We start from the raw sequence: 16,378 nt of genomic DNA, 5'->3' as shown, positions 1-16,378 counted from the left end.
GGCGACGTCCGTCTGCTGAACGATCTGAACCGCTTCTTTGCTCGCTTCGACGCCCAGAACAGCACTTGCCCACTGAAGAACACTCCCCCCCCCACACGAGCAGCCCCTGCGCCTCTCCGCCGACGGTGTGAGGAGGGCGCTTGCCGCTGTTGACACCCGTAAGGCGGGCCCTGACAACATCCCGGGTCGAGCGCTGAAGGACTGCGCTGGGGAGCTGTCGGGTGTCTTCACGGACATCTTTAACGTTTCCCTGCAGCAGGCCATCATCCCCTCGTGTTTCAAGGCTGCCACCATCGTTCCTGTGCCGAAGAAACCTGCACCGTCCTGCTTCAGTGACTACCGCCCCGTGGCACTGACGCCCATCATCATGAAGTGCTTTGAGCAGCTTGTCATGGAGCACATCAAATCCGTTCTCCCCCCCACCATTGACCCTTTCCAGTTCGCGTACCGTGCCAAGCGGTCCTCTGAGGATGCCATCTGCTCTGCCCTCCACTCGGCCCTCACCCACCTGGAGAGAAAGGACTCATATGTGAGGTTGCTGTTTGTGGACTTCAGCTCTGCCTTCAACACCATTGTGCCGCAGCGACTCATCTGCAAACTCGACGAGCTGGGCCTCAGTACCTCCCTCTGCAACTTCCTCTGTCAGAGGCCTCAGGTGGTGCGTGTTGGCGACAAAATCTCCGCCAGCATCACGCTGAGCACGGGGGCCCCCCAGGGCTGCGTGCTCAGTCCATTGCTCTTCACCCTGCTGATGCATGATTGCACTGCGACCTACAGCGACAACCGCATAGTCAAGTTTGCTGACGACACGACTCTGGTGGGTCTCATCACGAAGGGCGACGAGACTCGGTACAGGTCGGAAGTTGACCTTCTGACCACGTGGTGCAGGGACAACAACCTCCTGCTGAACGTCAACAAGACCAAGGAAATCGTTGTTGACTTCCGGAAGGGTCACACAAAACACCTGCCGCTGATCATCGACGGTGCTGTGGTGGAGAGGGTGAGCTGCACCAAGTTCCTGGGGGTGCACATCAGTGAGGACCTCTCCTGGTCTGCAAACACCTCGTCACTGGCAAAGAAAGCTCAGCGCCGCCTGTACTTCCTGCGGAAGCTCAGGCGTGCATGTGCTCCTCAGGCAGTCCTGTCTACATTCTACCGTGGCACCATTGAGAGCATCCTCACCAGTTGCATCACTGTCTGGGGTGGTAACTGCACTGAACAGAACTTGAAGGCCCTGCAGCGCATAGTGAATACGGCTGGTAAGATTATTGGTGCTTCGCTCCTCTCCCTGAAGGACATTTACACCTCCCATCTCGCCCGCAAGGCAACCTCGATTGCGAGAGATGTGAGTCACCCGGCTCACTCTTTGTTTGACCTTCTGCCCTCTGGGAAGAGGTACAGGAGCCTGCGCTCCCGCACCACCAGACTCGCCAACAGCTTCTTTCTCCAGGCTGTTGGGACCCTGAACTCGCTACCCCCTTCTGCGTAGCGTGCGGCACAATTGCGCTATTTTCTGGAATGTCTGCTGTGCGCGCACTTGCTCCTTTTTTTGCTCCTCTTATTTATTTATTTATTGTGTTATTTATTCATTATTTATTCAGCACGCTGTTGTTATACTTGTTTACTTATTTGTCTGTTGTGGGCCATGTCTTGTCACCGTGGGATAGGGGGGAACAAAATTTCGGTTTCTTTGTGTGTCTTTGGCATGTGGAGAAATTGACAATAAAGCTGACTTTGACTTTGAAATCTTCACCGCAAATTCACACCTAAACTTTCAACACCAATTCTGGCTTAAAGCTCCAATTTGAAACATCTACCCATAATGAAGGCTGTTATACCTGACCGTTGATGTGTGAAGCGCATGAAGTCCCCCCAAATAGGCAACTCCGGTCTTTGTAGGCTGGTGTCCTGCATGTTTTCTGATTTGCAACTCAACCGTTGATGTGTGAAGCGCATGAAGTCCCCCCAAATAGGCAACTCCGGTCTTTGTAGGCTGGTGTCCTGCATGTTTTCTAAGTCAACACGCCTCATTCAAATGATCATGATTGTTATCCAGCTTCTGCAGACTTTGCATAAACCTGCCTAAACCTGGTCAACATAAGTACATGCTTCACAATCCCGGGAGCCATGCGCAGCCAACGATTGTGGCTGCACGGTCATGAAGATGGCGCCCCCCCACCTGCACTCACTCATTGGGCACTGTTTGTACCTCGAGGTCCTTGAGAGCCATGCGGCTCCTCCGTGTTTGACGGCAGACTCAGAGACAGCAGAGGAGGTGGCGCCCACTTGTGACTACACAGAGCATTTATTGTAAAAGAGGTAGAGAGGAAACATGTGCTCCGCTGTACAGAAGAAAAGGACAACATTGATCACGCGTGGTATCAAAAGAAAATAACAAAAGGCGGGAACACCCCCACCAAAACAAGAGAAACTGAAAGAAACATACAAAGTCTTTGGATTTCCTCTATTGCCCTCGTCCACTCAAGCCCGAGTCCCATAACGGTGCCAATGTCACACACAGCGCTGCGTATTCATCTTTTGGTGTGCTTCAAACCAGAAAAATGCAAGCGCGTCTCTAATGTGGAGGGGGGAAATGACAACGTATGCTTTTTCAAAGACTCAACTCACACCCTTGCATGCACACAAACGCCCCCCCCCACCCAAAAAAAGAAAACAAGCGTGTCCGAGTGACTGGGCAAGTGTGATATCATTCGTTCGGTCTTTGTCTCTCCTCAATCTGGCAAGGGTAGTGGTGGGACAGTGGTATGTGTGTTGTGTGTGTTGTGTGTGTGTGTGTGTGTGTGTGTGTGTGTGTGTGTGTGTGTGTGTGTGTGTGTGTGTGTGTGTGTGTGTGTGTGTGTGTGTGTGTGTGTGTGTGTGCGTGCGCATGGTGGTTGTGGTTGGGGGGGTCCAGAGAAGATCAGTCAGAGTTGTCCGACTGGTCGCTGTGGGGTGGCGAGGTGCCCGGTGGGGTGGAGCTTCGAGCCTGCCAGCTGCCGTTGGCCTGGTGATGGCACACAGACAAGTTACCATACTTTGACATTTTTTCATCTTTAGCCAAAATACAAAATACAAAAAATAAAAATAGAGTTGACACAAATGTTTGTCTTGTTAGATATAGTCCCAGTTCTTTATCTTTAATGGTCGCTATGCTAACAGTAATTACCAAGAGGTGGCCTTCACAGTTTAACTATTTAATGTATGCCAAAATACATACATATACACACACACACATACATGCCGGCGGGGGAATGCTCGCGAGTCGCCAAGGCTAACGTTGCCCGGCCAGCTGGCTGGCTGCTCCCCCCCATATATAAAAAAAGTAGTTTTCTCAACGGATCTACACGATTCACGAAAATACTTTTGACGGAAAAAAAACACGGAAATCGGCGGATCCACGGAAAATTCTCATCCCTGAGGAAAGGAGAAGACTTACTTGCACGGCCATCTGGTAGGTGGCGTCCCCATTGACAGGTGGGACCCTGAGGAACAGGTCAGCGGAGAACGAACCCGAGCCTGAAAGCACACGCGGCAAATGTCAAAGGCTCATGTGGTGGCAGCGGCCCAGTTCTTTTCTGGCGTTCTCTCGTCCAGGGCTCGCAGAAGTGAGCCCCCCTCTGCTGTGACTTGCAGTAGCACCGTATCGAGCAAAGCGGTGCACCCACCAGTGGAATTGGGCGTGTGCGGCGAGTCGTCGCCCTGCCGCGCCCCCAAAGCGTTTTTCATGGCGTAGAGGTTGGCCTCCTCCTGGAACTTGCCGATGTTTTTCTTGTAGCGGATGCGCTTGTTGCCGAACCAGTTGGAGACCTGCCGGGAGGAACAAAAGTTGACCAATATTTGTCCCACTCGGTAGGACGGACTCCTGTCGGGAGCCTTCAACGGGCTTCTTGTTTTCCATGCGTTACCGCAGGGGTCGGGGACCTATGGCTTGCGAGCCAAGTGTGGCTCTTTTGATGGTCGCATCAGGCTCGCAGATTTGGGCTTTTTAGATAAAACATCAAATATTATCACTTGTTTTAATCCATCCATCAATTTTGCACTCCTCATGTCTTGTTCAGGGCTGCAGGAACAATTATCCATTATTTTAATTGGATGATAAGAGCCTACGTTGGCCGTTGCTGGGTAAACAGGTAAATGCCCCCTTTTGAATCAGTCTGCTCGGTCATTTGCTCAAAGCTAATCCTTCGGCGAAGAAGATGACAAAAAGAAAATAAGATGATGAGTATTGTACATTTCAGGACGAATGGTCTGAAGAATTCACCTTTGTGGAGAGAACAAGTTCTGCATTTGTAATGACAAAATTGCGTCGATGAAACGGTCAAATGTAAAGTGGCACTTTGACACACAGCATGCTACCTTTGCTACAAAACACCCTGCGGGAGACAGCAGGAAGAAAGCGTGCCAAGAGCTACTGAGCAAGGCACCAGGAGCAACTCCGCGTATGGACTCGGCATGATGACACTCATTCCACTAGTTTTGCTGGATCTTTAGCAAGAGTGAGGAATGGAAAACCCTTCACAGATAGCGAGTATGCTAAAGCATTCATGTTGGATGTAGCCAATGAACTTTTTGATGATCTTCCGAACGAAGACAAGATAATCAAACGGCTACAAGACATGCCTTTGTCAGCAAGAACCGTTCATGATCGTACCATCATGACGGTAAACCAAGTGGAGGAAACGCAAGTGAAGGACATAAATGCAGCGCCGTTCTTTTCCCTGGCTTTGGAAGAGTCAACAGACGCAAGTCATTTGTCGCAGTTCAGTGTGACTGCAAGATATGCTGCTGGTAACACACTCCACAAAGAAAGTCTCCACAAAAGGATCCACAAGTGGTGAAGATTTATTCAAGTCTTTCATGGAGTTCACTCATGAAAAAAATCTACCTATGGATAAACTTCTCTCAGTATGTACTGATGGTGCTCCGTGTATGGTGAGGAGAAACAAAGGATTTGTGGCGCCTCTCCGTGAACATGAAGATGGACCCATCCTAAGTTTCCATTGCATTCCACACCAGCAGGTACTTTGTGCTCAGATGTGTTACGGGCAGCTTGGCCAAGTGATGTAGCTGGTCATTCGTGTGATCAACTTTATTGTTGCCCGAGCCTTTAAATGACTGCCAGTTTAAAACACTGCTGGATGAAGTTGGAAATAACTGTCACGGTCTGCTTTTGCACAGCAATGTGCGTTGGTTGTCAAGAGGTCAGGTGCTCAGCCGTTTTGCGGCTTGCCTGAACGAAATCCGGACTTTCCTTGAAATGAAAGGCATCGAGCATCCTGAGCTAGCAAAAACTGAGTGGCTCCTCAAGTTTTACTATCTCGTGGATATGACTGAACATCTGAACCAGCTCAACGTGAAAATGGAAGGCATTGGCAATACAGTGTTATCCCTTTTGAAAACAAGCTTATCACAGATCTTGAAACAGGTCGTTTACGAAATTTTGAAAAACCGAGACAATTTAAAGATGCATGCACAGCAAGTAACCCCACAAAACTTTGATCTCCACCAGTCTCCTACAGTCATTCAAAGCACGCTTTGGAGAATTTAGTGAGCACACTCGTCTTTTTACGTTCATCACCCATTCAAACGAGTGTTCACTCAACACAGACTGAGTTACATTCCTGCTGTCTCCCTCAGAGATTTTGAAGCAGAAGTGGATGACCTGAAGGCCTCAGACGTGGGTGAATACGTTTAAATCACTGAATGAAGATTCGGAAAGAATCGCACGACAGAATGTGGAGTTGGTGAGCAGGCACGTGGACAGAAATGGAAAAAACCTTAACGCGAAGACCAGCTGTTTATCAAAACTTGGAACGCGCTTCCTGTCACATACAACACTATGTATTCATGTGAGCAGTCATTTCAAGTCCAACTTGAGTCCAACCTACAATCACGTTTAACGCCTGCATGAAGCTTAACCTCAGCAAGTACCAACCAGACTACAAAACCATCAGCAAATCCATGCAGCACCAGAAGTCGGATTAATGTTGAGTATATCACAACATTATTTAAAAGAAGAAATTCAGAGGCTTATTGTACTCACATTTGTTTGAATTTAGTCTTAAAATATATTATATGGCTCACTGAAATAAATTTCCAAATATTTTGCTTTTATGGCACTCTGGGTCAAAAAGGTTTGGTGCGGCTCCTCCCCCGATCCCCTCAAAGAGAGCCTGGATGGGCACACGCACCTGAGAGACAGTGATCCCGCACTGTTTGGCGAGTTCTTCTTTGGCTTCTTCGCTGGGGTACGGGTTGGACAGGTGTGAATAGAAGTACTCGTTCAGCACCTCTGTGGCCTGCTTGCTGAAGTTACGCCTCTTGCGCCTGTCGGGACAGCAAAAGGACGGGCGGGGGAGGGGTGAGCTCGGCTCAGTGCTTGTCGGCGGGGAAAGCTCACCTGGCATCCAGAAAGCGCGACCTGAGGATCATGACGGCCTCGCAGGTGCTCTGCTTGAGCTGCGTCTGGATGGAGCTGAACTTGCGGTGGATGATGCCGACCATGCGCTCGATCTCGCGCGGCGTGACGGGGCGCGTGCGTGACTGCTCCCGCAGCAGGTTCATCACGTGGGTGGTGAACTCTGTGCACGCCTGCGCCCGCCACAAACGTTCACACGCAAACATGAGTCCCTCGCGGGGTGAGCCTCAAGAAGACATTTTGCTGTTGCAATAAGGCTCAGGGTCAACATTTTGGCGTCACCGTTTGCTCGTTGTCTCCGTGTTCGGTCCATTATTTGGACAGATTAGCCACCCAGTTAAAATGTGGCTGCTTCAACATTTTGCGGGTCTCCAGAAAAGGCCCGGCCAAATGAAATGTTTGATTCTCTTTAGTTGGGTGAGCCATAAACAGCTTGAGGTCAGAAGACTCTTAAAAGTGCTTGAGGGTTTTGGCCTGTTTGTGCCACCGAATGTGCCATTTGGCGAGGTTGCCGGCCCACCTGCTCGTATTTCTCCAGCTCGGTGTGGTAGATGCCGCGAATCTGGCCCAGCTTGCTCTTGTAGTCCGAGTGCTCCAGGGAACTGTCGGGCGACATGCCGCCCGAGCCTGTGGCCGCTGACACGGCAGCGGCCACCGCCCCACCGCCCTTCTCGGGCCCAGCCACGCCCTCGGCCAGCAGCATGTTGTCCAGACGCACCAGCTGGGGATCCTGGGGCTCCTCCTCCTGGCTGTTCCTCACAGACAGGCCTGTGGACAAAAGATTGCCAACATAGCCTGAAAGAACCGTCTGTTTATCCAGCTGTTGCTTCTTTTGAAAGCAGACGTTACAAAAGTCGTGCAGCTTACGGATGAGAGTACGCAAGCACGACAACAGAAGTTGTGTGTACCTGTCTTTTCTTTAATCTCGCACAGCACACTGAACAAGGCGGGCTTCATCCTGTGACAGTTGAGTGCATGTTTCCTGGGAAGACAACAATAAATGCACACGGCGCTTAGCACCAAGCAGCAAACTAACAAAACAGGAAAAAGTGCATTGGTATTGCGCAAAGAATTTGCAGAGAGCACCATAGGGCAAAGTTAGAGAAGACTGTAGGCTTGCAACTGCGGCTTGACCTGCTGACTATTGATTTCCATTAACAGAGGAACGGGCATACGTATCATGCAAAATCTACTTCTTTTGCTTTTATAGTCATTTTATTGCGCACTTGGAGTCTCCAAGGTTGTAGATAAGTGTAATATCCTTCAGGTGCTGTAGAGGTACTTTTATGACCTGTTTGGGGGCTATTTTTTTACTCCGTTCAGTTTTCTCCATTTTCTATTACGTATTTTTATCTACTACGTCACATCCTTTGGGGCGGGACTACCAAACAAGGTGGGTGTGGCCAAACCGTTTTGCAGATCTGACATCTTTATTACTCGGAGAGACGTTTGTAGTCCAAACAACTCCAGGATGCCGAAGTGGAGACATTCAAATGTTCCGTTGTTGGATGCATCAATCCACACAAATCATTGCACGTCCCCTAACATTAGAACCTCAAAGGAGTGCCTGGACAAATTTCATTTTTCAGGCAGTGTTCCCACGTCTGTAGGCAACGTCCTGCTTGTTCAAGAACGAATGTTTCAGACATTTTTTGTCAGTATAGAGAAGGATTCGCTGAAAGACTTTGTTTCGTTGATGGTTCAGTTCCTTCAATCTATGGAACTGACGGACACAGTAAAGCGGTAAGCTTGAGATGACACAAAAATAATAAACTGTATTTCACTTTAATAATATTGCGTGTCTTTCAACTCGTATTCATCGCATTAGCGTCAGGCTTTCTGCTGATTTTAGAGCTGTGCGCTCTATGGTTTTACTTATGTGGGTGTATTTTGAGTAGTTGTATCAGAATAACTGCATCGAAGGTGCTGTATTATGCTTGGGGAACACAATAATGTCTTAAATGCATCGAAGGTGCTATATTATTCCCGGGGAAGACAATAATGTCTTAAATGCATTCATTTGCTTCTCGCTAACGCTACCATTAGCTGACTTCGTAGCTTGACTGCAGTGACAAGATGTGTTCATGAATATTGTGAGGGGATTTATTTTGTTACGTGTTATGTATGTATGGACATGTCTTCTGCCATTGACATATTTTAATCAATCAAAAAGTTTGTGGCGCAAGTAAACGCTTCCTCGGCTAAACTACAAACATGTCGACCGGGAAAGGGAGGCGCACATCTTGTGGCCTGGAGGGTGTGAAGTATCTCATTTGCATTTAAAGAGACCGCACCAATGCGGCTTGCTCAGAACAAGTAGAAAAGAGGGACCTGTGATGGTATCAATACGAGGAATTCAGACAAAAGCATCGCTGTTCCACTTTATACAGACCACAACTGAATGAATAAAACGTAAAACAGTAGAATTTATTACCGTGATACGTGGGCTTTAAAGAAAACCTTCTTTAAATCAAGTAATGTGTAACTGTTACTTTGGCAAGGTAGCTGTGGAAACTATGAAAGAAGCAAGTTGGCATGATCAGACAGCTTAGCAGTAAGAACACAGGCACCGAGAGCCAGTGGCCTACTAAGCAGGCTAAAGCTGCCTTCATGACCTCCGGTAAATAAGTCAAATACCAAAAACCAACGTCAAAAATGCACATGAACACCCACTCACATCGTAATTTCCAATGGAAAGCAGGAAAAAATGTTTTTATACATGAACTGCCGAGATGAGAAATGCTGACCTTTCAACATGGCGGAGAGTAGCGAGAGTGTCGTGAATGGAAAATTTTGCATTGTTAAACGTTCTTTACTGTTAGTTGGTTAATTTGTGGCCTCCATGGTGCTGTGGCATACACAACTGTAATAACATCACCATTGTTGCCGTGTTTAAAAACACCATTATTATTTAGTTTTAAAAGCAGACGCTCACAGTCAGTTGAGGATGACGTTGTTGCCTCCCGTATAGGAAGGTACTACTGAGTGGTCTGTGCTCGTATGCAATTTTCTCCTCTTCCTGCAGTAGCAAATGAATTGAGAGGTCCAAGACTGTTTTACCCAAGTAGCAGATAAGGGTAAACTCGGGGTCTGCCATGTTCCCCTTATCTACGACAGCAAAAGCACTTGAACACAATGTACTCGTAATTTCCACTTCACATGTACAAGTGGAAAGTTTCATCTTTCCCATGTCCCTTGAAGGCAACGTAAGAGCTCGCTTAATGCACACGGAAATGGCATATAAGTCGTTAAGCGTTGGCAGCGCGCAAAGGGGACGCCACAACCGGACGAGCTCGAGCTGGGCACCTCGCGAAATGTTGAAACAAGTTGTTTAACAACAACAACAACAACAAGAAAACGTGCTGCTGCAATTAGTTGCGAGCTCAGCGCTAACACGGACGCTCACGACCAGGACGATCGGTCAACACGAGCGACTCGAACGGGCTAACGACGAGCCCCTGGGCGCTCGCGTGGGCTCACCTCAACCAATGTTTCCGCCCAAAAAGATGTAGTTGAGCAAATGACGTTAATGCAGCTTGGCGACCGCCCTTTGCGTTCGTGGCATTGGCTTGTTAGCCAAGCCTAGCATAGCCAGCTAACAATGGCTGCCTTCCCGGCTAGCTCGGGTCAAGACAACCATCAACCCAAAAAGCTACACATGATGACATTCCTATTTCGTTCATAGTAATACATTGATGTTATGACGTTTGATTTGCTAGCTGGGAGAGAGCGGCGAGAAATGATGAAAGGCTACAAAAAACAAGCAGTATGTAAGTTGCGGAAACTTTATCAAAAATCAAGTTCCAAATCCCCAAATGTTGACAGACTTTGCCTGCGCCTCGTCCAGACTTTGGTCGGTGATGGTCATGATCTGTTGCAGGATGTCTCCGATGTCCTGGCGTACTTCGTGTCCGTTCTCGGCGCCGTTCTCCATGCCCAACGGAGGCTCGTCAGCAGGGTGGTGTTGCGCTTGCGATGGAGGCGGGGCTTGGTGCGCCATCCCGGGGTGGCCGCTCATGGCGAGGCCCCGGCCGTTGGAGGCCCCGTTGGCCGTCAGAGGCTGCTGCGGCTGCTGCTGCAACATCTCGTCGAGCGACGCGCAGTGGCTGCGGCTACGACTGCTGCTGCTGCCCGATGACTGAGACTGAACTGAGAGCACCAGCGCCACCACTCCCCCAGCGCACACCAGGTGGCCGCCGGCCGGGAGGCTTAGTGGCCGGGACGCCCCCTCGCGGCAGCTGCGTCGACCTCCAAGAGTTGACTGTCTCCATCGAAAATAAAGCACCGTCGATGTCAATCGTTTACTCTGACATTTATGAATTATAGCATTACAATGAAAACCCTCCAAAGTGAACAAAAAAAGTAAGATATTTATTTTCTTTGTAGATGTCAAATCCAAATCATCGTGAAGTGTGACAGACAGTATTCGCTTGCATGGAGCATGTCTCCCAAAGCAAGTGTGACCAATAAAAGAATCAAGACAGGGTACTGATAGCGGTTTACTATTGTTGGATTTGGTCCACAACTTGGGAAGCGCGCTATCCGCGCCTCACGGCAAAAGACAGAGCCACTCATTTGTTGTCCAATTTACTCACTGCGTGTTTGTTTTCTTCTTTAGTGTGAGGAAGACTGAGACACCGAAACAAAATTAGACTTCAACAGGTTGGTTGAGTTCGATCTCAATTCTTGTCAAGAAAACTCTGTCTTCAGGAAAGATACGATAGCGCTGGGCCTTTCGTGCGACAATGCTCAAGAGCAGAAAGTCTCCATTAAGAAAAGGCAACATTCAAGGTTCTTTGGTCAGCTTATATTCAGTTGCACATGCCAGTGTGGGCCGAGTTTGATGGGTGATGAGTCTTTGGGGCGGGACAAGTTCGCAGGAGAGTCTGATTCCATGGGAGTGGGTGCTGGTTAGGTGAGAGCTGGTTCCGTGGGGTTGGGTGCTGATTATGGGCGATTCAATGTGTGGGGGCTGTTGTTTTCCTTTCCGTCTTTCAGCCTTGACGATCATCTTTGGCTGGGCTGTCTCCCTCTGGCACCTGCTGGTTTTATCTCCAAGTGACCTTCCTGTAAACATTCTCCTCCATTCTTGCGCATACACTGTTCCACCTCATCCATTCATCATCCTTTCAATTTTGTCATTTTGTACGGAATTATGTGAGCTTTTGGCTGTGACATCATCTACGTGCAAAGTTTGTACTCACCACTTACCATGTTTTTGTTTGTTTGTTCTTTTGATCTCCATGTACTTGCTTACGTCATCATATTCTTAGTTTAATCATGCGTTCAACCATATCTTTTCTTTGTTCGGCAAAATATTTCCCTCTGTCCAGAACGTTCAGTAGTAATCGAAAACTGGTGTCTAGCATTAGTCAACTCATAAGATACACTCAAGTACTGAACATTTTTAGACGACTTTGTCAGTGTCCGTGATTTAGAAAATCATCAGGCATGCATTAAACAGTTCCTTAAGGGTCATTAAGCTATTCAGGCAATATATCAAAAAACATTTATTTCAAAGTGCTCAGAAATATATATATCAGATCATAAAGTTATAAAAACCTTTCTCATTATCACTTATCAAAAATGTCTAGTTACGTCTTCTTTATTGATTTGGTGTGTAGGTATTATTATATGCTTAAAATGTTTCTTTTATTTATTTAATATGTGAATATACTTGTCTGCTTATGTACTTTATTCAATGGTTTGAGCATATCTGTTTTTGTAGCTAGGCAGGACTTTTTGTATTTCGACCCCCTTCCTTCACTTCCTACGCCTCCTCTGTGGTGGATCACATCAACTCCATCATTAACAGTGTCACGACCACCAAACGAATTACCACATTTCCAAATCAGAAGCCGTGGATGAACAGTGAGGTCCGTCTACAACTTAAGGCACGAGACACTGCCTTCAGATCTGGGGACAAGCAGGGCTACTGCTCAGCCAGGGCTGCCCTGAACAAAGTAATAAAACAGCCCAAGCACAGCCACAAGCTAAAGGTGGAGGATTATTTTAACAACAACGATCCCCAGCGCATGTGGCAGGGCATCTGGGCCATCTCGGAATACAAATTCTCCATCAACCCCCCCCTCCCACTGCAACCATCCCCTCACCCGCCGAAATCAACCATCACTATGGCCGCTTCAGCAGAGACAATCAGGAGACGGCCACCAGGATGGCCCCTCCCCGCTGATCACAAACCCCTCACTCAACCGCGGCACTGAAAAGGACACATGCACGCAAAGCAGCTGGCCCTGATGGCATCCCGGGCTGGGTGCTCAGGAACTGTGCTGAGCAGCTGACGGATATGTTCACCGACGTCTTCAACCTGTCTCTGGCCCAGGCAATTCTCCCATTGTGCTTCAAGACCTCCTCCATTGTGCCGTTGGCTAAACACTCCTCTGCGAAGGGCCTCAACGACTACCGCCCAGTTGCACTCGTCTCCCACTTCATAAAGTGCCTCGAGAGGCTGCTCCTGGGTCACGTAAAATCTGGGCTCTCACCTTCTCTGGACAAACACCAATTTGCCTACCGAGCAAACAGGAGCACAGATGACGCCATCTCCTCTGCACTACATGCAGCCCTCTCCCACCTGGACGAGAGCAACACCCATGTGCGGATGCTGTTCATCGACTTCAGCTCTGCATTCAACACCATCATCCCCTCCAAACTCATCACCAAACTTGGCAACCTTGTGGAGAAAAAGGACCTCAACATCAACCCCTCTGTCATCAACTGGATACTTGACTTCCTAACCAACAGACCCCAGTCCAGTAGGTTAGACGGCCTCACCTCCATCCTAACCCTGAGCACCGGCGTCCCACAGGGTTGCGTGCTGAGGCCACTCCTCTACTCCCTCTACACCTGCGACTGCACTCCTGTGCATGGCTCGAACACCATCCTCAAGTTTTCAGACGACACAACGGTGGTGGGCCTCATCAAAAACAATGATGAAACGGCCTACAGGGAGGAGGTACAGCACCTAACGACGTGGTGTGCCAACAACAACAACCTGGCCCTCAACACCAAGAAAACCAAGGAGCTCATCGTTGACTTCAGGAAGACTGAGGCTGATACGCACGCCCCCATCTATATCAACGGGGAGGAGGTTGAGCGGGTCGCCAGCTTCAAATTCCTGGGTGTCCAGATCTCCGATGACCTCTCCTGGTCCCTCAACACCTTGTCACTGGTCAGTAAGGCCCACAAGCGTCTCTTCTTCTTGAGGAGACTGAGGAAAGCCCATCTATCTCCTCGAATCCTGGTGAACTGCTACCGGTGTACCATCCAGAGTATCCTCACCAATGGCATCACGGTCTGGTACGGCAACTGCACAGCCGCGGACCAGAAGTCACTGCAGATGGCCCAACGCATCATCGGCACATCACTTCCTACCATCCAGTCAATTTACCAAAAACAGTGCCTGAAGAAGGCACGCAGCATCATCAAAGACTCCAGTCATCCCAACCACAGACTGTTTACTCTTCTTCCTTCTAGGAAGCTATACCGAACTCTTCGGGTCAAGACGAGTAGACTGAGGAAAAGCTTTTTCCCCTCTGCCGTCATCGCCCTGAACTCCGCACCACAACACCCCTGTCATCCCCCTGAACTCTTATCATTCTGAACCCTGCAGCACAATTACCCCACTACAACAACACCTGTATTACCTGCATATACTGTCCATATATGCATATAATTCTATATAATCTATATATTTATTCATCACTCTCACTCCGCTTATACATATCTGTTCATATCTGGTTATACTGACACTATATATATTTTATAACCCTATATTTATAATTAGTATTCTAGTACCGCCTGCAAATATTTGTTCTACTGCACCTTATTGTAAATACTTAGCCAGTCATATCCGCACTCGTCCCTCTTGTATATTATCCCGCATAGTATAACTCACCTATTTACCTGATTGCACTGTACCTACTGCTCAGTATTCTTTTTACTCTGCACTTTACTGCTTTTTGCACTTCTGGTTGGATGCCAAAGTTCTTTTCACTGTACTGTACTTGTGCTGTACATTGACAATAAATTTGAATCTTGAAAATTATTGTACAAGTTTTTTCAGCACCGATATGTGTCTGAGAAATACAATACACCTAACCTTAAAAGGCTGCTTGAAATCCGATGGACAAGCCACTATGAGGTGACAAGGTGCATTGTTGACAATCAAGACCATATGAATGATAGTGCTGCTGTTGACCTGTGCACCGAGGCATCGGGCCTGCTGTGTCAAATTAAGAGGCATCACTTCTTTGAGACTGCAAAGTTTCTAGTGCTGGTGCTTGGTGTCTCAAAACCAGCAAATGCAATTCTACAGTCTCAGTCTGTGGATATGTGCAGTGCTTCTGAGGTTGTTGGTGCAGCACTGGAGTCCTTAAAAAGCCTCCGTGAAGATGAGGATTGGGGAAAGTCATCTCAGGCAGCTGCTGGGGATGATGCAAAGAGAAGGACAATGAGCAAATGTCTTGGTCAAAGTGTTGTGCTCTCAACTGTGGGCCATACAGACTCGGACGATCCAACCATTTCCCCCTCTCAGTCTCTGAAAAGATCTCTGCTCAACATCCTTGACAGGGCCATTTCAGAAATGGAGAATAGATTTTCTCAGAAGAACGTTGAGCTGATGAGAGCCATATCTAGTCTTGCACCCAAACCCAGCACATTTCTAGATTCAACCGTGTTGCATTCTCTGTCTGCGCTGGCTGGCACTGTGGCAGCTGATCTAAAAAATGAAATTCTTGTGGCAAAACAGATGTTGCTCAAGAAATGTCCAAATGAAACAGACCTATCCACTATCTGTACACCCACAGGAGTACAAGGAAGCTTTTCCTGAGTTGCATAAATTGTATGTAACAGCCCTGGTAATTGGTGTGTCTTCAGCATCGTGTGAGCATTCCTTCTCCACCATGTTACACAATTTGGTCATCTTAGCCCATGAGAAGTCCATAACGAGTAACTTGGATATAGATGAATTTGTGAGAGTTTTAGCACAAGGAAACAGGAGACTGGTGTTGTAGAGTGGAGAGAAAAAATAGTGAGAAAGGAGGAGATTTTAGTTAAGTTGCTAATAAAAAAATACATTAAAAAAAAGAAGAAAAAAAGTTATGTGTTATATGTTCTGCTCTGTAACTGTTATGTTGTACAAATTAGTTCCCTAACTATTTTGTTGTAGAGTGGGGAGAAAAAATTATGAGAAAGGAGGAGATTTTAGTTATTAAGTTGCTAATAAAAAATACATTAAAAAAAGAAGAAAAACAAGTCGTTATATGTTCTGTTCTGTAACTGTTGTACAAATTAGTTCCCTAACTATTTTGAGTTATTATTAGCTATATAGTATTAGCTAATAAGTTAAAAAAATGTGAATTTTTCTCTTTTTATAAATTTGTTTGAGAACTTGATGTTTGGTGATTTTTTTTCCATAAGACTTCCTTTCAGTTTTGTAAATATTGATGATAGTGAGCTTTAGCTTATTTGAGAATTAGACCATCCAGTTAATATTAATGTTATGTTGTTGAAATTGGTTGTTGCTTGGTTGTTAAAATCTGGATGAAGGATATTTGATTTTACTTTTCATTTATTTATTTCATTTATTTTTCAGTTACCCCCCTGAGGGATTGCCACCTTATTGTGGTCAGGGGGTTTGCGTGCCTCAGTGACCCTAAAAGCTATACCAGCAGAAGCTTTAGTCTTCAGGTGGGACACCCAAGCTGGACAGGTCTTAATGTAGAGGCCTGACAGAGTGCAATCCACTTCTCCAGGTTGAGATCTGGACACACAGCTAACAACTGCCGTGAAGAAAACACTAACAGTGTTAAAAATGTGTAAAAAAAAAAAAAAAAAAAAAAAAAGAACATGCCCCCTTCACATTTCTGACTGTCCCCTCTTATGTGCATTCCTAGAACCGGCCCTGCGTAGACATCTAAAAACTTTCACATATAGACGTCT

The 16,378-nt window shown here is 47.2% G+C and overlaps 1 protein-coding gene across 1 annotated transcript; it reads right to left on the bottom strand.

The window, feature by feature from the left end:
• Positions 1-2,286: 2,286 nt before the first annotated feature.
• Positions 2,287-10,633, bottom strand: pbx2 (pre-B-cell leukemia homeobox 2). Its single transcript, XM_088386163.1, has 8 exons — positions 10,246-10,633; positions 7,327-7,400; positions 6,939-7,186; positions 6,401-6,591; positions 6,192-6,327; positions 3,666-3,807; positions 3,437-3,516; positions 2,287-3,004 (listed from the first exon to the last, which is right to left on the bottom strand). The coding sequence occupies exons 1-8, from the start codon at positions 10,500-10,502 to the stop codon at positions 2,921-2,923; spliced, it is 1,212 nt and encodes a 403-aa protein (XP_088242289.1). The 5' UTR covers positions 10,503-10,633; the 3' UTR covers positions 2,287-2,920.
• Positions 10,634-16,378: the final 5,745 nt, after the last annotated feature.

The sequence above is a fragment of the Syngnathus floridae genome, chromosome 10 (assembly GCF_059516105.1).
Source record: "Syngnathus floridae isolate MCC-2025c chromosome 10, RoL_Sflo_1.0, whole genome shotgun sequence".
In the NCBI taxonomy this organism is placed as follows: Eukaryota; Metazoa; Chordata; class Actinopteri; order Syngnathiformes; family Syngnathidae; genus Syngnathus; species Syngnathus floridae.
The sequence above is the reverse complement of the archived record's forward strand: the minus strand, read 5'-3'. Positions and strand labels throughout refer to the sequence as shown.

Bases quoted from the DNA above. Each gene is read 5' to 3' on its own strand.
- pbx2 (XM_088386163.1), bottom strand. From the start codon at position 10,502: ATGTTGCAGCAGCAGCCGCAGCAGCCTCTGACGGCCAACGGGGCCTCC. The intron at 3,808-6,191 runs GTGCGTGTGCCC...TCCTCCCGGCAG, and splicing joins GCGGGATCACTGTCTCTCAG to GTCTCCAACTGGTTCGGCAA. The intron at 3,517-3,665 runs GTGGGTGCACCG...GTGTGCTTTCAG, and splicing joins GCACACGCCCAATTCCACTG to GCTCGGGTTCGTTCTCCGCT.